The sequence below is a fragment of the Pongo pygmaeus genome, chromosome 1 (assembly GCF_028885625.2).
Source record: "Pongo pygmaeus isolate AG05252 chromosome 1, NHGRI_mPonPyg2-v2.0_pri, whole genome shotgun sequence".
NCBI lineage: Eukaryota > Metazoa > Chordata > Mammalia > Primates > Hominidae > Pongo > Pongo pygmaeus.
Genome location: NC_072373.2, coordinates 188,121,221 through 188,145,487, shown reverse-complemented (window position 1 = coordinate 188,145,487; position 24,267 = coordinate 188,121,221). Strand labels below are relative to the sequence as shown.

The window sequence follows — 24,267 nt, the reverse complement described above, 5'->3', positions numbered from 1 at the left end:
ACATATGTTTTCATGTCTCTTGGGGATATTCCTAGAAGTGGAATTATTGGGTCATATGCTAACTCTACATTTAACCTTCTGAGGAACTGCCAGACTGTTTTCCAATGAAGATGTACTATTTTACATCCCATCGGCAGTGTATGAGGGTTGCAGTTTCTCCACATCTTCTCCAACACTTATCCTTCTTTCTTATTATAACCATCCTAGCTGTTGTGAAGTAGTATCTAAATGTGGTTTTGATTTATATTTCCTGAATGACTAATGATATTGAGTATCTGTCCTTTCAAGTGCTTATTAGCCATTTGCATATCTTCTTTGGTGAATATTTTTTCAAATCCTTTGCCAATTTTTAATGGAGTTATTTATTCTTTTTGCTGAGTTTCAGGAGCTCTTTATATATTTTGTATATTAGTCTCTTGTGTGTTTTGTTTTTGTTTTTGTTTTTGAGATGGAGTCACGCTCTGTTGCCCAGGCTGGAGTGCAATGGCGAGATCTCAGCTCACTGCAACCTCGGCCTACCAGGTTCAAGTGATTCTCCTGCCTCACCCTCCCAAGTAGCTGAGATTACAGGCACCCGCCATCATACCCAGCTAATTTTTGTATTTTTGTATAGATGGGGTTTCACCACGTTGGCCAGGCTTGTCTTGAACTCCTGACCTCAGGTGATCCACACACCTTGGCCTCCCAAAGTGCTGGGATTACAGGCATAAGCCACTGTGCTTGGCCTCTTAGGTGTTGAATTGTGTCCTCTACACCAAAATATATTGAAGTCCTAACCCCCAGGACCTGTAAATGTGACATTATTTGGAAATAGTACTTTTGAAGAAATAATCAAATTAAGATGAGTTAATTAGGGTGGGCCTTAATCCAATATGACTGGTACAATTATAACAAAAAGAAATGCCATGTGAAGACAGTCATCCACAGAGAGAATGCCATGTGATTACAGAGGCAGAGACTGGAATGATGCAGCTACAAGCCAAAAAAAAAACAAGGATAAGCAGCCATCATCCGAAGCTAGGAAGAGTCAAGAAAGGATGCTACCCAGAGTCTCAAAAGGAATATGGCCCTACTAATACCTTGATTTCAGACTTCTAGCCTTCAGAACTGTGACATAATACATTTCTATTGTTTTAAGACCCCAGTTTGTGGGATTTTGTTATGGTAACTAGAATGCAACAGTATTAAGAGATGTGGCCTTTGGGAGATGATTTGGCAGAGCCCTCATGAAGGACATTAGCATTTTTATAAAAGGCCTTGAGGTTGAAATGAGAGTGTGTGGACAGTGTTCATTTATTCTGGAAAATGCAGCAACAAGGTGCCAACTTGGAAGCAGAAAGGTGCCTCACCAGACACCAAACCTACCAGCACCTTAATCTTAAACTTCTCGCCTCTAGAACTCTGAGAAATAAACTTCTATTGTTTGTAAATTACCTAGTCTATGGTATTTTGTTATATAGTCCAAAGGGACTAAGATACTCCCTGCGTCCAGCCTCTGGAAACCACCATTTTACTATCTGTCTGTATGATTTTGACTACTCTAGATATTTCATATAAGGGGAATCATGTACTATTTATCTTTTTGTGATTGGCTTATTTAATTTAGAATGATGTCTTCAAGGTTCATCCATGTTATAGCATGTGTCAGAATTTCCTTCTTTTTTAAGGCTGAATCGTATTCCATTGTGTGTATATACCACGCTGATCTATTTGTCTGTCAGTGGACACTTGGGTGGCTTCCACATTTCAGCTTGTGTAAATGATGGGTATACAAATACATATTTGCATCCCTGCTTTAAATTCTTTGGGGTATATAACCAGAAGTGAAATTGTCAGATGATATGGAAATTCTACGTCTACTTTTTCTTGAGGAACTGTCATACTATTCTCCACAGGAACTATATCACTTTACATTTCCACCAACCATGTAGAATCATACTAATTTCTCCACATCATTGCCAAATTTGTTGTCTGTTTTCTTCATGGTAGCCATCCTAAGTGTGTAAAGTGGTACTATGGTTTGGATATGGCTTGTCCCTGCCAAAACTCCTTTTCATATTGAAATTTGATTCCCAGTGTGGTGGTATTGGGAGGTGGGACCAAGTGACAGGTGTTTGGGTCATGGGGAAGATCCCTCATGAATAGATTAAGGCCTTCCTGTGGGAGTGAGTCTTGCTCTTGCAAGATTTAGTTTACATGAAGAATCTGACTTCCTCGGGAGGCTGAGGCAAGAGAATCGCTTGAACCCCGGAGGTGGAGGTTGCAGTGAGCTGGGATTGCGCCACTGCACTGCACTCCAGCCTGGGCGAGAGAGCAAGACTCCATCTCAAAAAAAAAAAAAAAAAAAAAAAAAAGAATCTGTCTTCCTTGGTTTCTCTCTCGCCTTCTCTTTTTCCACGTGCTCTCCTTGCTCATGCCTGCTCCTCTTCCATTTTTCACCATAAGCTGAAATAGCATAAGGCCCTTACCACATGCAGCTGCTCAGTCTTGAACTTGCTAGCCACCAGAAGCATGAACAAAATGACCCTCTTTTCTTTATAAATTATCCAGCTCAGGTATTCTGTTATAGCAATACAAAATGGACTAAGGTAGTATCTCATTGTGGTTTTGATTTGCATTTCCCTAGTGATTATTAATTTTAGCATCTTTTGAAGTGTTTATTAGTCATTTGTTTATATTCTTTGGAGAAATGTCTATTTAAATTATTTCCCCATTATTGAATTTGGTTTGGTTTTTATTATAAGTGTTAAAGTTCTCTATATAGTCTAGATGTTAATATTCCTTATCAGATACATGATTTGCAAATATTTTCTCCTACTTTGTAGGTGTTATTTTATTTATTTATGGCACAGGGTCTTGCTCTGTCACTCAAGCAGGAGTGCAATGGTAAGATCATAGCTCACCATAACCTGCAACTCCTGTGCTCAAGGAATCCTCCTGCCATAGCCTCCTGAGTAGCTAGGACCAAAGACAAATGCCACCATGCCTAGCTAATTAAAAAGAAATTGTAGAGATGGGATCTTGTTGTGTTGCCCAGGCTGGTCTCAAATTCCTGGCCTCAAGCAATACTCCCACCTTGGCCTCCCAAAGTGGTAGGATTAAAGGTGTGAGCCACCACACTTGGCCAGTAGTGTTATTTCCATATTCAAAAGTTTTTAGTTTTTATGAAATACAATTTTTAAATTTTTCTTTTGTTGCCTGTCTTTGATGTCATATCCAAGAAATCATTGCCAAATCTAGTCATGGAGAGTTCCCCCTAAGTTTTCTGCAAAAGAATTTTATAGTTTTAGCTCTTGTGTTTAGGTCTTTTTATCCTTTTTGAATTACTTTTTGTGAATAGTGTAAAGTAAGTGTCTAACTTAGTTTTGTCATGTGGATGTTCTGTTTCATCACCATTTACTAGAAAACTTTCTTTCCTCAATCGTCTTTGCACTCTTGTTGAAAATCATTCAACCAAGAAAAGCCCTAGACTTGATAGCTTCATTCTACCAAATATTTAAATATCAAATATGCAAGATCAAATATGCAAGAGTTTGTTTTTGGGATGTCTGTTGTATTCCCTTGGTCTATATATTTGTCTTTATTCAATTATGATACTGTTTTGAACACTGCAGCTTTGTAGTAAGTTTTGAAATCAGAAAGTGTGAGTCCTCCAACTTTGTTTTTCTTTTTCAAGATTGTTGTGGCTGTTTGGGGTCCCTTTAGGCTCTGTACAAATTTTAGGATGGATTGTTTTATTTCTGCAAAAAATATTGTTGGAATTTTGATAGGGATTATATTGAATCTGTAGATAGCTTCGGATAGTATTTACATTGTAACAATAGTTTTCCAATCATAAACATGAATGTCTTTCCATTTATTTTCATCTTCCTAATTTTTTCACCAATGTTTTCTATCTTTTATTGTACAAGTTTTTCATCTCTCTTCATTAAGCTAATTCCTAAGTATTTCATTCTGTTTGATGCTATTATAAATAGAATTGTTTTCTTAATTTCCTTTCCAGATTGTTCATTGTTAGAGTATAGAAATGCAACTAATTTATGTATGTTGACTTCATGTCCTACTACTTTTTGAATTTATTAGTTCTAAGAAGTTTTTTTGGTGAAATATTTAGGTTTCTACTTATGAGATCATATAATCTGCAAACAGAGATATCGTTATGCACCATAATGGACTACATTTGCGACAGCAGTCCCATATGGTTATAATACTGTGTTTTCATTGTACCTTTTCTGATTAGATATGTTTAGATATACAAATACCATTTTGTTTAATTGCCTGTAGTATTTAATACAGTAACATGCTGTACAGATTTGTAGCCTAGGAGCAATAGGCTAAACCATATAGCCTAGGTGTGTAATAGGATATACCATCTAGGTTTGTGTAAGAACATTCTATGATGTTTGCACAATGACGAAATCACCTACTGACACATTTCTTAGGATGTATTCCTGTCATTAAACAATATACGACTCTAATTTTACTTCTTCCTTTTCAATTTGGATGCCTTTTATTTCTTTTTGTTGTCTAATAGCTCTGGCTAAGACTTCCAGTACTTTGTTGGATAGAAATGACAAGTGCAGGCATCCTTGTCTGATCTTGGAGCAAAAGCTTTCAGTCTTTCCACCACTAAGTATAATGTTCACTGTGGATTTTTCATATGAATTTTATTATATTGAAGCAGATTCTTTCTGTTCCATGTTTGTTAAGTGTTTTTATCTTGAAAGGATGTTGGATTTTGTCAAATACTTTTTCTGTATCAACTGAGATTATTATATGGGTGTTTTTCTCCTCATTCTGTTAACCTGATGTATTACATTGATTTAGTTTCATATGTTGAACCATCCTTGCATTCCAGGACTGAATTCTACTTGGTCATGGTTTATAATCCTTTTAATATGCTACTGAATTCAATTTGCTAGTATATTGTTGAGGATTTTTTCATCAACGTTCTTTAGGGGCATTGGCCTGTAGTTTACTTTTCATGTGGTATCTTTATCTGGCTTTGCTGTTAGAGTAATTATGTCCCCTTCAAATGTGTTAAGAAGTATTTCTTCCACTTCATTTTCTTAAAGGAACATTGGGAAAAAGGATATTAGTTCTTTTTTAAATGTTTGATAGAATTCACTAATGAAGCCTTCAGGTCTAGGGCTTTTCTTTGTTGGGAGATTTTACTTACTGATTCATTCTTCTTACTAGTTAGTCTGTTCAGATTTTCTATTTCTTTGTGATTTAGTCTTGGTAGGCTTTGTGTTTTTAGAATTTCTTTTTTGTTGTTTGTTTGTTTGTTTGTTTTGTTTTATTGAGATGGAGTTTCTGTCTTGTTGCCCAGGCTGGAGTGCAATGATGCCATCTCAACTCACTGCATCCTCCACCTCCTGGGTTCCAGCGATTCTCCTGCCTCAGCCTCCCAAGTAGCTGGAATTACAGGCACCTGCCACCATGCCTGGCTAATTTTTTTTGTAGTTTTAGTAGAGACAGGGTTTCACCATGTTGGCCAGGCTGGTCTCAAACTCCTGACCTTGTGATTCGCCCACCTCAGCCTCCCAAAGTGCTGTGATTACAGGTGTGAGCCACCATGCCTGGCCAAGTTTTTAGAAATTTCTGCATTTCATTTAGGTCATCCAGTTTCTAGGCATACAATTATTCATAGTACACTCTTATAATCACTTTTATTTCTCTAGTATCTGTTGTAATGCCCTCACTTCCTAATTTAATAATTTGAGTCTTCTCTCTTTTTTCTTAGTAAATATAATTAAAGATTTTCAATTTTGTTGATCTTTTCAAAGAACAAAGCGTTTTGTATATTTTCTCGATTGTTTTTCATTTCTGTCTTTCATTTATCTCTTTTCTAATCTTTATTATTTCCTTCCTTTTGCTAGCTTCAGGTTTGTTTTGTTTTTCCTTTTCTAGTTCTTTAAGTTGTGAAGTTAGCTTGTTGATTTGAGATCTTTCTTATTTTTTAATGTAAGCAGTTACAAATTTCCCCCCTTCACTTTGCTTTTTCTGTATCTATAAGTTTTGGTGTGTTATGGTTTCATTTTCATTGATCTTTAAGTATTTTCTTTCTTTTCTTTTTTTTTTTTTTTTTTTTTTGATATAGAGTCTCACTCTGTCACCCAGGTTGGAGTGCAGTGGCATGATCTTGGCTCACTGCAACCTCCGCCTCCCAGATTCAAGCAATTCTGCTGCCTCAGCCTCCTGAGTAGCTGGGATTACAGGCATGCACCACCACGCCCAGCTCATTTTTGTATTTTTAGTAGAGACAGGGTTTCACCATGTTGGTCAGGCTGGTCTCAAACTCCTGACCTCATGATCTGCCTATCTCAGCCTCTCAAAGTGCTAAGATTACAGGCATGAGCCACCATGCCTGGCCTCATCTTTTTTTTTTTTTTTTTTTTTGAGACAGAGTCTCACTCTGTCGCCCAGGCTGGAGTGCAGTGGTGCGATCTCAGCTTACTGCAGGCTCTGCCTCCTGGGTTCATGCCGTTCTCCTGCCTCAGCCTCCTGAGTAGCTGGGACTACAGGCACCTGCCACCACGCCCAGCTAATTTTTTTCTTTGTATTTTTAGTAGAGACGGGGTTTCACTGTGTTAGCCAGGATGGTCTTGATCTCCTGACCTTGTGATCCACCTGCCTCAGCCTCCCAAAGTGTTGGGATTACAGGCGTGAGCCACCGCACCCAGCCCCCGGCCTCATCTTTAAGTATTTTCTTTTTACTTTTGTTTTGAGACAGTGTCTTGCTCTTTTGCCCAGGCTGGAGTGCAGTGGCGCAATCTTGGCTCACTGCAAGCTCCGCCCCCCCGGGTTCACGCCATTCTCCTGCCTCAGCCTCCCGAGTAGCTGGGACTACAGGCGCCTGCTACCACACCTGGCTAACTTTTTTTTTTTGTATTTTTAGTAGAGATGGGGTTTCACCATGTTAGCCAGGATGGTCTCAATCTCCTGACCTCATGATCCACCCGCCTCGGCCTCCCAAAGTGCTGGGATTACAGACATGAGCCACCACACCTGGCCAAGTATTTTCTAATTTCTTTGTGACTTATTTTTTGATCCATTGGTTGTTTAAAAGTGTGTTCTTTAGTTTCTACAAATTGTGAAGTTTTCTGTTTTCCTCCTGTTAATTTCTAACTTTATCCTTTTTCAGTTGGAGAAGATACCTTGTATGATATCTATTTTTTAAAATCTATTGAGACTTAATTTGTGGTTTAACATATGATCTATCTTGTAGATTGTCCTGTGTGCAGTTGAGAAGAATGTGTAAGCTATTGCTATTGGATAGAGCATCTTGTATATGTCTGTTAGCTCTAGTTGGCTTATTGTGTTTTTCAAGTCCTCTATTTCCTTACCTACTTTTGGTCTGGTTATTTAGTATATCATTGAGAGTAGGGTATTGACTCCATTTATTCTTGAACAGTCTGTTTCTCCCTTCACTTCTGTAAATTTTTTCTTTATGTTTTTTGATGGTCTGTTATTATTTGCCAAAATATTTATAATTATGATATATTTTTACTATATTGAAGCTTTTATTAATATATAATATATTTTACAATATTTTGTAAGCTTTTTGAAATTGAATGTTTATTTTGTCTGATATTAGTATAGTATAGTAATTTCCCTGTTCTAATTTGGTTACTGTTTGCCTGAAATGTCTTTTTTTATTCTTTCACATTCAATCTACTTTTGTCTCTTTTAGACCATATATACAGTCATCCTGCAGTATCATAAGGGGATTTATTCCAGGACCCCTCACAGATACAAAATTTTCAAGTCCCTTATATAAAATGGTGTAGGTATTTGCATAGAACTTATGCACATTTTCCCATATGTTTTAAATTATCTGTAGATTACTTGTAATAATACAGTGTAAGTGTTGTATAAATAGTTGTTATGATGTATCATTTTTATTTGCATTTTATTGTCATATTGTTATTTTTATTTTTTAAAAATATTTTCAATCCAGGGTTGGTTGAAATGGCAGATATGGAACCCACAGAAGCAGAGAGCCAACTGTAGTTGGACTTTTTTTATCCAATTTGCCAATCTCTGTCTTTTTATTGTAGAGTTTAATCCATTTACATTTAAAATAATTACAGAAAAGGGGGGTCTTACTTCTGTCATTTTGCTATTTGTCTTCTATATGCTTTGTTAGCTTCCCCCACATATTTCCTGCATTACCCTTTTATGTTTAGTTGATTTTGGATAGTAAAACACTTTACTTTTCTTCTCATTTCCGTTTGTGTATATTCTGTAAGTATTTTACTTAAGGTTAATGTGAAAGTTACATTTAACATCTTAAAGTTATGATACTCTAATTTGAATTTTTTTAGGTTAACTTCAGTATCATACAAAAACTCTGCTCATTTACAGCCATCACTATCCCTTTCAGTTTTGATGTCCCAAAATTACATCTTTGTACAAATGTGTTTCCAAAAACATAAACTAACAACTAAAAAATAAATGAATCTTTTCAATTATGTGGAAGCCAAAATGTGGAGTTATAAACCAAAGTTACAATAATACTAGCTTTTAGACCAATAATTTTCTTAAAATATACTTTCTTAAATCATGTAGACAACAAAAAGTAGAGTTACAAACTATTGTTACAATATTACTTTTTTTCTTTTTTTTTGAGATGGAGTCTCACTCTGTTGACCAGGCTGGAGTATGTGATTTTCCAACCTCGGCCTCCCGAGTAGCTGGGATTACAGGTGCACACCAGTATACCTGGCTAATTTGTGTATTTTTAGTAGAGACAGGTTTTCACCATGTTGGCTAGGCTGGTCACAAACCCCTGACCTCAGGTAATCCGCCCACCTCAGCCTCCCAAAGTGCTGGGATTACAGGTGTGACCCACTGCACCCAGCCAGTACAGGTTTTTATAATAGCCAGTGTATTTACTTTTACTGAGATCTTTATTAATTTCATATAGCTTTGAGTTATTGTCTACTGTCCTTTCATTTCAACCTGTAGGACTCCTTTTAGCATTTCTTGAATAGCAGGTATGATGTAAACAACTTTACAGCTTTTTTCCCCCAGACATACCTAGGAATGTCTTAAATTCTGTCTCATTTCTGAAGGACCAGTTTTGCCAGATATAGGATTCTTGACTGACAATTTTTTCCTGTTAGAATTTTGAATATTTCAGCCCACTGCCTTCTGGTTGCCAAAGTTTCTGAGGAGAATTCTGTTGTTAATCTCATTGAGGATTCCTTGTGTGTGATAAGTTGCTTCTCTCTTGCTGCTTTCAACATTTTCTTTTGGTTTTGTCTTTCAACAGTTTGATTATAATGTGTCTTGGTGTGGTCATCTCTGAGCTCATCTTATTTCAAGTTGGTTGAGCCTCTTGGTTGTTTGTATTCATGCCTTTCATCAAATTTAGGAAGTTTTCAGCCATTATTTCTTCAAATAATCTCTGTGCCCTCCCTTTCTTCTGGGACTCCCCAGTGTGTATGTTGCCCCACCTGATGATGTCCCACAGCTGCCTTAGGCTCTGTTCACTTTTCTTCAATTTTTTTTTGTTGTTATTGTTCCTCAAAGTCAGTAGTTTCAATTGTCGTATCTTCAGGTTCACTGATTATTTCTTCTGCCTGCTCAAATTTGCCTTTGAATCCCTATAGTGAATTTTTTATTTCAGTTGTTGTACTTTTCAGTTCTAGACATTCTTTTTGTTTCTTTTTAGGTTTTCTATCCCTTTATTGACATTTCTCTTTTGTTCATACATTATTTTCTTGACTTTCTCCATGTGTCCATAAGCTTCCTTAATATAGTTTTTTAAAAGTCTTTGTGTAGTAGATCTGCCATATGGTCTTTTTCAGGGACAGTTTCTGTTGGTTTTGTTTTCTTTTTTTTTTTTAAGTTTTAAATGGGCCACACCTTCCTGTTTCTTTGTATTTTTTTTTTTCTTGAAAATTTAACATTTGAATCTAATGTGATAACTCTCAAAATCAGATTCGCCACCCTCCCAGGGTTTGCTGTTTTTGCTTTATTTTGTTTTGTTTTTTGTTGTTGTGGCACTAGCCTGATATATAAGCTTAAGGTCTTCTAGAGTCTTTTCTGAGCGTGTGCCTTTCCCTTATCATATGCAGTGGATTTTCCAGTTTCCTCTCTATATGCAATTGCTTTCAAATGTTCTGCTCTTTAATGACTGGCTTCCAAAAAGGGAAAAAGAGAAAAATTAAGGAGAGAAGAAAAAGGATGCTAGCCCTTTGAATCCCCTGAATGTCACCTCTGCCAGAGGGGGAGGGGCTTGCAACAATGGGTGGAGGTGCAAAAACAATGGCCACCTGACTCTGTGTCTGTACCTACATAAGCGAAAGCAGCAATCACCCATCAGAACACAAATCCCCAATACTTAAAGGAAAGCATCCTTGTCCATTTTGACTCCCACACGTTGCATGCAAGCTGTTCCAGGAACTCATGCACACTGCCTGCCACAGGGGTGGAGGAGAGGAGATGGCTGCTGCAGGACTAAGAGCTTAAACTGATAGAAATTAACAGCAATTGACCATCCAACCCTTTCTCTAGAAGTTTCAAGCCTTTAATAGACTCCAGAGTTCGAAAATATTTGTATCAGACAGATGCCACCAGCAGGATTATTGTTTAGGTGGAGAGACAGATTTCTGGTGCTTCCCAATCTGTCATCTCTCCTGGTCTTCATTTTTGAAGAATGTTTTCACTGGATATAGAATTTTAAGTTGACTTACTTTTAACAATACTTTATAGATATCATTCCTTTGTCTTCTTCTTGCTTTCATAGTTTTTGACAAGCTCATAGTCATTCTTATCTTTGTTTTTCTATATTTACTATTTCTTTTTTCTCTGGCATTTATGAAATGTTTTTTAGCAGTTTGATTACAGTTTCTCTTGGTTTTCGTAGTACTTATCTTGCTTGGGAGTATTTGAGCTTCTAGATTCTGTGAGTTTATAGTTTTCCTCAAATATGGAAAAAGTTTAGCCATTATTTCTTCATTTCTTCAAAATTTTTTGTATTGCTCCACTTCTGTGACTCCAACTACATGTGTTTTACATCCTTTGGTATTTTCACAAAGGCTCTGTTCATTTTTTCCCCAGTTTTTCTCTCTTTGTTCTAGTTTGATAATTTCTATTGTTGTTTTCAAGTTCACTCATTTTTTTTCTGTAGTGTTTATTGTGTTTTTAATCCCATCCCATGAATCACTCATTTAAAGTGTTGAAAATTTTATCTCTAGAAATTTCATTAGTTCTTTTTTGAATATCTTTTATCTTTTATTCATTAGGTCTCTTAAAAAATACATTGTCACTTCTAGGTCTGTTTCTATTCACTGATTTTTTTCCTAGTTGTGTTGTACTTGCTTCTTTGAAGGTTTAATAATGTTTTACTGGATATTGGACATTATGAATTTTATATTGTTGAGGATCGAATATTATTGTCTTGCTGAAATAATATTAAACTTTGTTTTCACAATAGGTTAAGTTACTTGCTGAATAGCTTAATTCTTTCTGGATTGTTTTTAAGCTTCCTTAGGGCAGATTTATAGGAGCTTTTATTCTAGGGCTAGAATAGTCCTACTCTCATGGTGTGATCCTGGGTGTTCAATAAGGACTGTCTGATCTAGCTGGTCAGAACTCAAACATCTCCCAACCCTGCTGACCTCTGAGAATTGTTCTTACAGCTCTCTCATTGTTCTTTGCTTATCTTTGTGGAGTTTTGCCCTACTCACGTGTGGCTCAGTATTCAGGAAAGACTTGAAAAACTGCAGATTTCTGCAGTTCTTTTCTCTGTGTGGCTCCCTTTTCTCTGGTACTCTATCCCACGTATTTCTGCCATTTCATCTTTCTGAACTCCTTTCTCTGTCTCCTCAATTCCACAAGATTGCTATGCTCTATACAGGATTTCCCTCATATCACCACACTCTAGAAAGTATTTCAAGGCAGAAATCCCTGGCAATTGTAGTGTCACCTAATTTCCATCCATCTCTAGTGGAGTAACGTCCCCTAATGTCTCTTGTCAAGTGTCTGAGAAGAGTTGTTTTATAAGTTTTTTTCCACTCTTCCACATGTAAGGGTGAGGAAAATCTCATCCTCATTATTCCATCATGGCCCTTTTTCTCTTTTTCCATGACCTGTTTTTCATGTCTATTTTTTTGTTGGAGGGTTGGATTTTGAGGTCGTTTTCTTCTCCCTGAGTAATTTCTAAGTTCTGGCTCATTTTGTCAAATCATACAAATGATATCATCCCAGAACTATCTCTGCTTGACTACCTGAATAATTCATATCCTTTTCCCAGGTCTTGTTTTTATTTGGATCTCTTTTCTAGGTGCTAAAGGAATTGATCTTTTAAATATTGATCTCCAAGGTTTTTGTCCTCTATCAGAGGGAATGGCTCTCTAGACTTAATGTTCTGTGGTTTAAAATCAATTTTTTTTTATTTTTTAAGTGAATACACCAAAATTTATTTACCCTAATATTGTATATCCTTCAGTACAGTTTTCCTGGGGTGCTTTAGTCATGTTTTCCACATGCATTGGATAAAAACTATTTTTAAATTTTTCTTTACAAATTGACTGCATAGTTACATAAGATAGTTTGTCTTATAGAATGAAACTTCTCCCAAACTGTTACACAAGTAAATTTTCAAATTTGTCTCTGAATATCTGAACATATTAACTGTTCCCCCTAAAATCAACCTTTCCCAGAAAGATGATTACTTATCATCTGGGTTTGTTTTTGTTTTTGTTTTCTTGCGTGTATTCACCATTTCAGAGGTGATTTTAAACATGGATTTCCAGCATACTTTGTGTTCATCATTTTTCAAAATAACTACTCTGAAGGGTGTAAAGCTGACCAGGAAGGTAACCTGAAAATAAATACATGTGTTTCTAGTAAAACTTCTTGCAAGTATAAGGATTTGGGTCAATACATAATGTTTTCCAACTGCCTCAGTACTTGTTGTGCACCACTACTACAGAGCTGATAACTTTACAGGGTTACTTATCTGCTTGCCATATCTGTGCTTTCCCACTGTGACACTCTACTAGGATAGGACCACAGGGATATTTGTAACACAGAAAGATGTGATCAAGCAAGTTTAGTTTAGATGTTGGGAGCACACTTTGGAACCAGTCTGCCTAGGTTCACATCCTAGCTCTTATCAATTACATTGTGACCTTGAACAAATTACTTAGCTCTCTGTCCTTAACTTCCTTATCTGTGAAATGAGAATAATAATGTCCCTAGGACTCAGCAAAGTATGAAGGCATATTTTGTACTCAGTAATCGTTGAGTGAATTAATGAGTAAACATACAAACAAATCAATAAGAAGAAAGGTGATTTTATTTAACAAGATAACATTTTCTTTAGAATTACTGAAGGAAACTGTTGTACACATGTAACACTACAGTTTTTAAAAGGTCGAATTTTTCAAACAAAACATAAAGAAAAGCAGGCTGAATCTCTTATGCAAATCTCACTAACCTCCCATTCTTCCTTCCCACATTCTAGGAAAAAGATTAATGACGTTGAGTATTGCTCCCTCCTGTGGTGTCTGGGAAGGAGGGTAGTTGTGTTTTCTAATCTTTTAACCTCATCTTCTCTACTCTTTCTCTTTTTTCTTTTTCTTTCTTTCTTTTTTGTTTGAGACTGAGTTTTGCTCTTTGTCGCCCAGGCTGGAGTGCAATGGCGTGATACCGACTCACTGCAACCTCTGCCTCCTGGGTTCAAGTGATTCTCCTGCCTTAGCCTCCCGAGTAGCTGGGATTACAGGTGCCCACCACCACGCCCAGCTAATTTTTGTATTTTTGGTAGAGATGAGGTTTCACCACATTGGCCAGGCTGGTCTCGAACTCCTGACCTCAGGTGATCCACCCGCCTTGGCCTCCAAAAGTGCTGGGATTACAGGCATGAGCCACTGCACCCGGCCTCTTCTACCTTTTCTAGTGGCAATGAAGTCTAGAACAAACCAGTTGGAACATAGAAGAGGTGTGCTAGCTCTGATAAGTTGTCTTCCAAAAGAGAAATATTTTTCCAAAGACTACCTATGTGAGAACGGCTTAAATTCTGACTTCTTTTTTCTTTCGTGGTGACCACAATTGTGGCCCACACCTTGCTCTGTCATTCATATATCCACGTGAAGGAGGCTTGATATGGGAAGCAGGCCCCAAGATGAACATAGAATTTCAAGAGTTATTGAGGGGGGCATCTGTGAAGAATAAAGGAAAGGAGCAGACATGGCCAGGAAAAGCCTTCAGATCACAATGCAGGTCTAACATCTGTTAAACGAGAGGGAGAAAGAAGGAATATTGATTGGGTAGGAAGAGCCTCAAACTGTAGTGTAGCTCTGAGAAAGTCTCTGCCAGCCCAACAGACGGTTTTGGAACATTGATAACCTGTAGAGGAATTACACATTGGGCAGAATTGGGTGGGCCTTAATATTCCCACAATGCTCAGTTATTCACTGGAGGCTATCTGGGAAGAGTGGAAAGTACTTTCTTGAAGGGAGGTATCAGTGGTATACCTCCACATGGCTCTCTGTATCGTAGAACTTGTGCTTGGAGAAGATTGCTGGAGAATACCTGGTTAATCTACCTCCCTCTTTGACAAATGTTATCTGTGACATTCTGGATAAATGAGCATCTGTTTTATTTCAAAAGATGTTCAGAAAAGATCACATAGTTTTCCCTAATGTTTAACGTTAAGTACCAGAATTGTGTACGTGTGTCTAATCTCAATCCTCTAAGTTGTGATGTAAACCAGTTTTCTTTTCCTTGTCATCGAGACTGAAGTTTGTGTGGATTTCTAAAATTAGAAAATAAAGCTTTATATTGACTCTAATGATCCTTTCACTTACATCATCCCACATAAAGCAAGCTGGATTGGACTAATGAACACTGTAAATATTTCTTCTTTTTAAAGATGTTAGCAAGTAGAAATCTTTAAAACTGGAAAATGAGTTGGCACGGTGGCTCACGCCTGTAATCCCAGTACTTTGGGAGGCCAAGGTGGGCGGATCATAAGGTCAGGATTTCGAGACCAGCCTGGCCAACGTGGTGAAAATACAAAAATACTAAAAATACAAAAATTAGTTCATGTGTTTATCTCCTGACCTTCTCTCCGCTATTATCCTATGACCCTCCCATATCCCCCTCTCCGAGAAACACCCAAGAACGATCAATAAATACTTCATAAATTTAAAAAAAAAAAAAAAAAAAAATACAAAAATTAGCTGGGCATGGTGGCGGCCGCCTGTAATCCTAGCTACTTGGGAGGCTGAGGCAGGAGTATAGCTTGAAACCAGAAGACAGAGTTTGCAGTGAGCTGAGATTGTGCCACTGCACTCCAGTCTGGGCAAAAGAGCGAAACTCCGTCTCAAAATAAATAAATAAATAAATAAATAAATGGTCTCAGTAATAATCAATTAGAGTTAAATGACCTTCTAAAATCATTTCCTAAAGAAAGATTTTGCCTTCCAAGTTCTCTCTTAATCTTTCATGAAGGAAAAGCCTCAAGATTTCTTGATGGTGTTTGGCAGCCAGATGATGGTGATAGCAATAACTATTAACCGAAGGATCATTTTCAGCATAGGAATTAAGTGAACTGAGTGCTGTAGTCAGCAGGTGAGGAGTAACAGCCCATTCCCATTAACTTGTTTCCAGACCTTGACCTAGTAATATGCTATTCCTGGCATGGGTTATTTCCTTCAGTCATTCCTTCCTTATTGCTGACTACAGTAGTTCCCCCTTATTCTCAGTTTCACTTTCCACAGTTTCAGCTACCTGCAGTCAACTGCAGACTGAAAATATTAAATGCAAAATTCCATAAATAAGCAACTCATAAGTTTTAAGTTGTGAACCATTCTGAGTACCATGATGAAATCTTACACTGTCCTGCTGGGATGGGAATCATCCCTTCGACCAGTGCGCCTACAGCATACATACTGTATACCCATTAGTAATGGGCATTAGTCAGCCTGCTCCTGACATGCAACCATGGACATCATCATGGCTCAGTGATCCAAGATCACTCAAAGCAGATGACTACTTTTCATGTATCATCAGAAGGTCAGTAGTAGTTTAATGCCACGTCATAATGCCTAAGTCATTCACCTTCACCTCATTATTTAGGCATTGTACCATCTCACATCATCTCAAGAAGGATAAGTACAGTACAATAAGATATTTGGAGAGACAGAGACCACATTCACATAACTTTTATTACAGTATATTTTTATTATTGTTGTTGCTAATCTCTTACTATGCCTAATTTACAAATTAAACTTTATCTTAGTTATGTATACATGGAAAAAACAGTACAGTTGGCTCTTCATATCTGTAGGTTCCACATCTCCCAATTCAACCAACTGTAAGTTGAAAATATTAAAATAAAAAATAAAAATACAACAATAAAATAATATAAAATTTAAAATATAGAACAGGCTGGCCATGGTAGCTCACTCCCAGCACTTTGGGATGCTGAGGTAGGAGGATTGCTTGAGCCCAGGAGTTTGAGACCAGCCTGGGAAATATAATGAGACTCATCTCTCAATTTAACATTTTAAAAATAGTGTAACAACTATTTACATAGCTTTTACATTATATTAGGCATTGTAAGTAATCTAGACATGATTTAAAGTATATGAGAGGATGTGTATGGGTTATATGTAAAATACTATACCTCTTATATGAGGGACTTGAGCATCCATGGAATTTGGTATCTTAGTGATCTTGGAACCAATCTCCCTCAGATATCAAAGGAGGACTGTATAGAGGGTTTGGTACCATTGGGAGTTTCAGGTGTCCACTGGAGGTTTTGGAACATATCTTCCAAAGATTAGGGGGACTGCTGTACTTTATTTTCTGTTTCTTACAAAAAGGAAGTAAAAGGATGGTGGTATTGTTTGGATTTGTGTTCCCACCCAAATTTCATGTCGAATTGTAATATTAAATAAAAACCCCAATGTTGGAGGAGTGGCCTGGTGGGAGGTGATTGGATCATGGGGGCACACCTTCCTCCTTGCTGTTTTAGTAATAGTGAATGAGTTCTCATGAGATCTGGTTGTTTAAAAGTGTGTAGCACCTCACCCTCTCTCTCTTCCTCCTGCTCTGGCCATGTAACACATGCCTCCTTCCTCTTCCCTTTTTTGCCATGATTGTAAGCTTCCTGAGGCCTCCCCAGCCATGCTTCCTGTATAGCCTGAGGAACTGTGAGTCAATTAGACCTCTTTTCTTTATAAATTACCCAGTCTCAGGTAGTTTTTTATACTATTATAAATGCAAGAATGAACTAGCATAGATGGTGTACTGGTTAACTTCATATGTCAACTTGACTGAGGTTTGGGATGCCCAGATATCTGATTAAACATTATTTTTGGGCTGGGCACAATGACTCACACCTGTAATCCTAGCATTTTGGAAGGCCAAGGTGGGTAGATCACTTGAGTCCAGGAGTTTGAGACCAGCCTGGGCAACATGGCAAAACCCCACCTCCACAAAAAAATACAAAAGTTAGCCAGGCGTGGTGGCACATGCCTGTAGTTCCAACTACTCAGGAGGCTGAGGTGGGAAGATTGCTTGTGCCGAGAGACAGAGGTTGCAGTGAGCTGTGATCATACAACTGCACTTCAGCCTGAATGATAGTGAGATCATACTATATATATATAAAATCTTCTTTTGGTTCTGTTTCTCCAAAGAACCCTGTCAAATACAGATAGAAACTAATATATGAGTCTCTACAGTGTTATAATGACTCTCCTGGGGGTTTGACATAACTTATTTTAACAGAAATTCGGAGAGGGTAGGTATTGTTCACCCTGATTTACTGATGAGAAAACCAAGATCACAGATTTGTAAAATGTGAAAGTCAAGATTTCAAATCTCAACCTAACTACGAGACCTATGTTTTGGCTGGGTGCAGTGGCTCATACCTGTAATCCTAGCACTTCGGGAGGCCAAGGCGGGAGGATTGCTTGAGCCTAGGAGTTTAAGATCAACCTGGGCAACATGGCGAGACCCTGTCTCTTAAAAAACAAACAAAAAAAGACTTAATGTTTTTGCCATCGTGGTTTCCAAACTGTGTTCCAGGGATCTTTGATGTTCCATAAATAGAAAGCTGTGGGTTTTCTACCTCCACATCAGTCAGAGAAATCTCCACTTCTGGGAACTCTGTAGAGGGCTTTTCCATAAGAATTATTCTGAAAATAAAAGGGAGAGGGGAGTCCTGTGACTTAAAAAGGAAAAATAATTTAGGAAATCATTCCCTCATATCAAGCACTCTTCTCAAGATGTAACTGTGTTCCTTACCCATTTCTCTATGGAGATAGACTTATCACTAAATAGATCATCTTAGTGCTATTATTACACATGTTCTCAGAGAACATGCTTAAAATAGAAGAAATGCTAGGTATCTGGTAGGAAAATAATAGCCACAATATATTGAACATCTATCATGTGTCGTGATCTGTTCTAGGCGTCTAACAAACATAATCTCATTTAATCCCAATAATACCCTGTTAGAAATAGACCTTGGAGTTGTAAGGAAAATGAGCACTTAGATAAATGATTTTTCAGCAAAGCAAATTTACTTTTGTGCAGGGGGGTGCCGCCCATATGGCTGGTCGTTATGAGAGCATATAGAATAAAGGAGGGTGAAAGTTTTTATTTATTTATTTATTTATTTATTTTTTGAGACGAAGTCTTGCTCTGTCGCCCAGGGTGGAGTGCTGTGGCACCATCTGGCTCACTGCAAGTTCTGCCTCCCGGGTTCACGCCATTCTCCTGCCTCAGCCTCCCAAGTAGCTGGGACTACAGGCGCCTGACACCGCACCCGGCTAATTTTGTTTTCGTATTTTTAGTAGAGATGGCGTTTCACTGTGGTCTCGATCTCCTGACCTGGTGATCCACCTGCCTCAGCCTCCCAAAGTGCTGGGATTACAGGCATGAGCCACCGCACCCGGCCGAAAGTTTTCATTTTTGATGTAAATCTTGTCCCTGTGCCCTTTCCCCACTGGCTGGAGTTGGACTGTATAATTTAAGCTAGACTTGATTGGATAAACATTTAAACTTTTTTTTAGATAAGGTGGACACATAAGGGAGAGAGGAGAGAGAGGGAAGGGGTTGTCTGTGGCAAGTTAGAGAGTCAGTTTTTTAAAAAATAAGGAAAGGAATGTGAGCTGGTGTTGATAATGTCACTGGTGTTGTGGCATGCCTGGGCATGTAGTAAAAGCAGAAAGAAAGAAGAAGAAGAAAGAGAGGTGGAGGGGTATTGAGAATTAAAGAATAAAGGATTAATCAGGTTGTTTGAAGAGAAACCTTGTCATATCTTACACAGCCCTCCCCAGAGTAAGCAGTAGTATTCCCATTACATATTTGTGAGAACTTAAGGGAACTTGACCAAAGTAATAGTTGCAGCCAGGAGCTGATCCAGGTTTATCTGGCCCCAGGGCTCATTTTCTACACCATAACAACTCTTGGGGCAACTTATAGAGGAGATTTATATAGGGGACTTATTATAACTCATGGGGGCTACAGCATGCCCAGCACTGAGCACATAAACCACCTCCACCTAGGTGATGACCAGGCAGTATTTTATTTTCCACAGTGCCTGCATTCATCTTTTCATTTGACTGTGCCTGTGAGAGGGCACAGCACAATGCAAGCACATAGTGGGATGACAATAAAACTTGTCATACTATGTAGGGAGGCACAGTTTAGTTCAGAGCATTATTAGGTGATCCCCACCTTTCAGGGAGTAGAACATTGAAAGTGGAAAATTCTGAGCCGTTACACCATCTCCAGAGTCGTTGGTGGCTACCCATGCTAAGGCATTAGTCCTCTTTGCTTACTGCTGGCTGGCAGGTGAGGTAGGCTCCCTCAGCTACTCAGAGATCTCTGTATCCTATTGCTCATCTCTCACATTATTTACTGCCCCTTTCTTGTGTTTTTCTGCTTTAAACTTTGGTTACTGGGCTCATTAAGTATACAAATTGCCTAAAGGCATAACTATATTCAATGTGCCACAAATTATGGTAAATTTTAAATATATATTCTTTGGGAAAGCTATCTTTTAAAAATTATAGCATTGAAATACATGACATTCTTACTCTAGGAAAAGACAAAGAAAATGAGGGGGGGTTCATATTTAAGAGTTGAGATGTTTCTTCTACTTTGTACTGAAGCATCTCAGGTGGCATAAGGGTGGGGCTAAAGGAATTCTTGCCTTGAGTGTTGAATGCATCAGCATGTCATGTGTGAATTTGAAAAAATATTCACCAGTGCAGATGGTGGCTGATGGGAAAAGGTACTCTGGGAAAAAAACATTTTTTGTTCTCCATTTCCTTGTGCAGTGCTGCTAAGCTGACATGATTCTTGACTACATCTTTTGTCCATACCACTGGACAGGAGGAATTATAAAAGTTACGCTAGGATTTTAGTATCAATTTCTCTAATAGCATTCCCCATTCTTTCCAACTCATCAGCTTGGGATTATTATTTCTGTTTTATTAACATTAAACATGAGTAAGGTAAATTAGTAGTTTGATTAATTCAGAACAATCAGGATTCTGTAGTGTATTTTTCTAATACTTGTTCCCTTTGGCTCAGCTACCAAACAACAGCAAAGTCTCAAATCCATAATAAAGCAAATCTCTTAAGGATCCAAGACCAGATAGGAGGTGAAACTTGTTGCTAGGAAGCGATTTCAGGGCTACTAGCTCAGAAGAAGATGCTTAAGAAATGTAGCTTTTTTTCAGTATTTTTTAAAATGACATTTTGTAACTGGTGATTTATTTAGATTGAGGCTTCCATTTTAGAGCCTGAATTATCAGTAACATAGGAAGATAGAAGAGAAACCAGTACAAAAGATCAAGAGACAAAGTACAAGATTTTAATGAGGTAAGAAAAAAGGGATAATTTTCAGTTACGTTTTCTAATACAGGTAAGGCAGACACCATAAGGATGCTCAAGAATCACTGAAAATAGGCAAAAGGAGAAAGCACACTTCTAGGAATATACATCCTATGATTGTGACCAGTGGTTACAGAAAACCTTGCCAGGAGTACTCAATCAGTAAGGAGCCCATTTACTAATGTATTTAGGATAAACTGGTGTGTTGAAATTATGAAAGGATTATGAAAGGATGATTTAAAGGTATTGCCTTACTGACAAATGAATGTAAAAATTTGGAACAATCCAACAATAATATAAACTGCCACTTACAGAGCATTTTCTATAAGTGAGGAGCCCATATATATCCAGGCATCATTATCCGTATTTTTAATATGAGGAACTAAGGCTAAGAAAAGTGAGGTAACTAGCTCAGGATGCCATTGTTGGAAACCAGTAGAACAGGACTGGGAGGGCTGTTCCTACATACCACTCTGCATTTCCCAAGTTACAAAATATAGATGTGCCAATTTCAGCTGCTTCCTGACTGGCCAAATCAAATGTGCAATTAGTTCATTTGACAGGTTGGCTTTTACAATGGAGAGGGGTCGGCCAGGCACGGTGGCTCACACCTGTAATCCCAGCACTTTGGGAGGCCGAGGCGAGTGATCGCTTGAGCCCAGGAGTTTGAGAACAGGCTAGGCAACATGGCGAAATCCCATCACTACTATATATATATATAAAATATATAAAAAATATATATTATATATATAATTTTTAAAAAATTTAAAAAATAAACAATGGAGAGGGGTCTGCTGCTTGGTGATAGTGTGATCATCAAAGAAATTGGCTCAGTTTTTGTTGTGTTCCTAAGTTGTATTTTGATCTCAATTTTATCTCCTAATAGGTTTTTGTACATAACAGAAAATCCACTTTGGCAAGGCTGAATAGAGTAGATATTAAAAGTAAGAGATTTAAGTTAGACTTGACTTAGAATCCCAGTACTGACTGTGTGAACTTGGACAAATTATGTAACGTATCTGAGCCTCACATGTCTCCTCTGTAAAAATAATGTAATAATAATTCCAATCTCATAGGGGTCCTAGAAAAACAAAATGAAATAATGCATGTAACATACTTACCATAGTCTCTTACATGTGGTAAGTCCTCAATATAAAGTAGCTGTTATCATTATGACTCCAATTTTTATTATTGTCAAATAATTTGGAAAGATTTCAATAATGCTTTATATTTGATAAGTGATTAAATTTTATAAAATACTTTCAAAATCACATTTTATTCCTACTGTGATGGCTATAATGTAGGTAGAACAAGTGTTACTACATTTTACCATTGTGTAAATTAAGGCTTAGAGAGAAAAATGTATCTTATGAGCTATAAACTAGTTTTCCTAGGTTCATAAATCCCCTGGATGATTTCATTATTGAGTTAGAAAGTTGTTATTATCAGAATTTGTAGGAAACATTGCTATTATATATAAAATTAATTATGTAAAATGCTTTTTACAGATCCTGAAAATGAGCCAAGAAAAAAATGAAATGTTTGAAAGTGAGTGGTCAAAAGAGAGAGAGAGAGAGAAGCAGTTGGCATCTGGTCTTGACACTGCAGAGAAGGCCTTGAAAGTTGAAAGTGAGGTATTACCATTCAGGAAGCTGTTTTCTTCTTGTTGTAGTTCTAATTTAGGGATTTCATGTTATCATTTTTAAATAAAGTATAACTGTATGTCTCAGCTTGGGCTGCCATAACCAAATACCACAGACTAGGTGGCTCAAAGAACAGAATTTTATTTTCTCACAGTTATGGAGAATGGGAAGTCCCAAGATCAAGGTGCCAGCCAAGTCAGTTCCTGGTGAGGGTTCTCTTCCTGACTTGCAGATGGCCACCTTCTTGCTGTGTCCTCACATGACAGAGTGAGCAAGCTCTGGTGTCTCTTCCTCTTCCTATAAAGGCACTAACCCTATTGGATTAAGGCCCAACCCTTATATCCTCATTTGACATTTATCACCTCCTTATCAACCCTATCTATCTCCAAATACAGTCCATATTGGGAATTAGGGCTTCAACAATATGAATAGGGAGGGAGAGCACAATTCAGTCCATAGAACTATAGAATATGTGTTTCTATAATAATAATGGGGTAGCTCTGTTGTTTCTCCAAGCTGAGTTCTAGCACTAATCAAAGAGTCCTTTATTTAGCAGATGTTTGATTGTTGTAGTGTTCATAGAGTTGTGAGCTTATCATTTGTTTTAACTTTTTGTCCTGCCATCTTGGAAAGATCTATCAGGAGACATAATCAGCCTATATTATGAAAAGAGACCTGGAAGTGAGTTCATGGAAGTCTAAATCAGTAATTTAGAGAATAGTGACACTCAATCAGTTTGTAGTTTGCAGTGCCCCTAATCTCATCCTAATGACCTACAGGAATTTTTAGTGAAATAAGATAGGAAATCAATTATCATTTACCCTCTTCCTATGGTTTCGGGAGGCCACCCTCTACCTTCTTGCCTTGGAAATTTTTTGTGAAAAATTTTGCCTTTTTGTCTAAGCCTTTCTATTCAGCATTTACCTCCCACTTTGACTTCAAGGCTTTGGGAAGATACCAAGTAGCTCCTCTCCTAAAGTAAATTTTATGTAACCTATTCCCTTCATTGAGCACCACAGGCTGACTCTCAACCCAAAGTCTTCCACCAGTCAATCAGTGCACATCCTGTGTCATCAATGTAAAAATCTGATAAAAATCTGCATTTAGGCTGGGCGCGGTGGCTCACGCCTGTAATCCCAGCACTTTGGGAGGCCAAGGTGGGTGGATCACCTGAGGTCACGAGTTCGAGACCAGCCTGACCAACATGGAGAAACCCCATCTCTCCCAAAAATACAAAATTAGCCAGGCGTGGTGGTGCATGCCTATAATCGCAGGTACTCGGGAGGCTGAGGCAGGAGGATCACTTGAACCCAGGAGGCAGAGATTGCAGTGAGCTGAGATCACACCATTGCACTCCAGCCTGGGCAACAAGAGCGAAACTCCGTCTCAAAAAAAAAAAAAAAAAAATCTGCATTTAGCCAAAGTGTTTTCTCTCGTGGATATATATTTTTAAAAATCAAGCTGGGCACAATGGTTCACATCTGTAATCCCAGCACTTTGGTAAGCTGAGGCAAGAGAGGCACTCCAGCCTGGGCAACAACAGCGAAACTCCATCTCAAAAAAAAAAAAAAAAAATCTGCATTTAGCCAAAGTGTTTTCTCTCGTGGATATATATTTTTAAAATCAAGCTGGGCACAATAGCTCACATCTGTAATCCCAGCACTTTGGGAAGCTGAGGCAAAAGGATCACTAGGAGCTCGAGACCAGCCTAGGCAACACAGTGGGACACTGTCTCCACAAAAAAAAA

General features: G+C 37.9%; 1 protein-coding gene across 5 annotated transcripts in view; it reads left to right on the top strand.

Annotated features, from left to right (window-relative positions):
- Positions 1 to 24,267, top strand: part of CCDC30 (coiled-coil domain containing 30) — a 190,591-nt gene that overhangs the window by 40,141 nt on the left and 126,183 nt on the right. For 3 of the 5 annotated variants that reach the window (XM_054492302.2, XM_054492297.2, XM_054492286.2), the window contains exon 6: positions 22,386 to 22,511. The exons of the other annotated variants lie outside the window; for them this stretch is intronic. In XM_054492302.2, the coding sequence (XP_054348277.1) occupies positions 22,386 to 22,511 (126 nt within the window). The remainder of the gene's footprint in view (positions 1 to 22,385; positions 22,512 to 24,267) is intronic. 5 annotated transcript variants of the gene reach the window in all.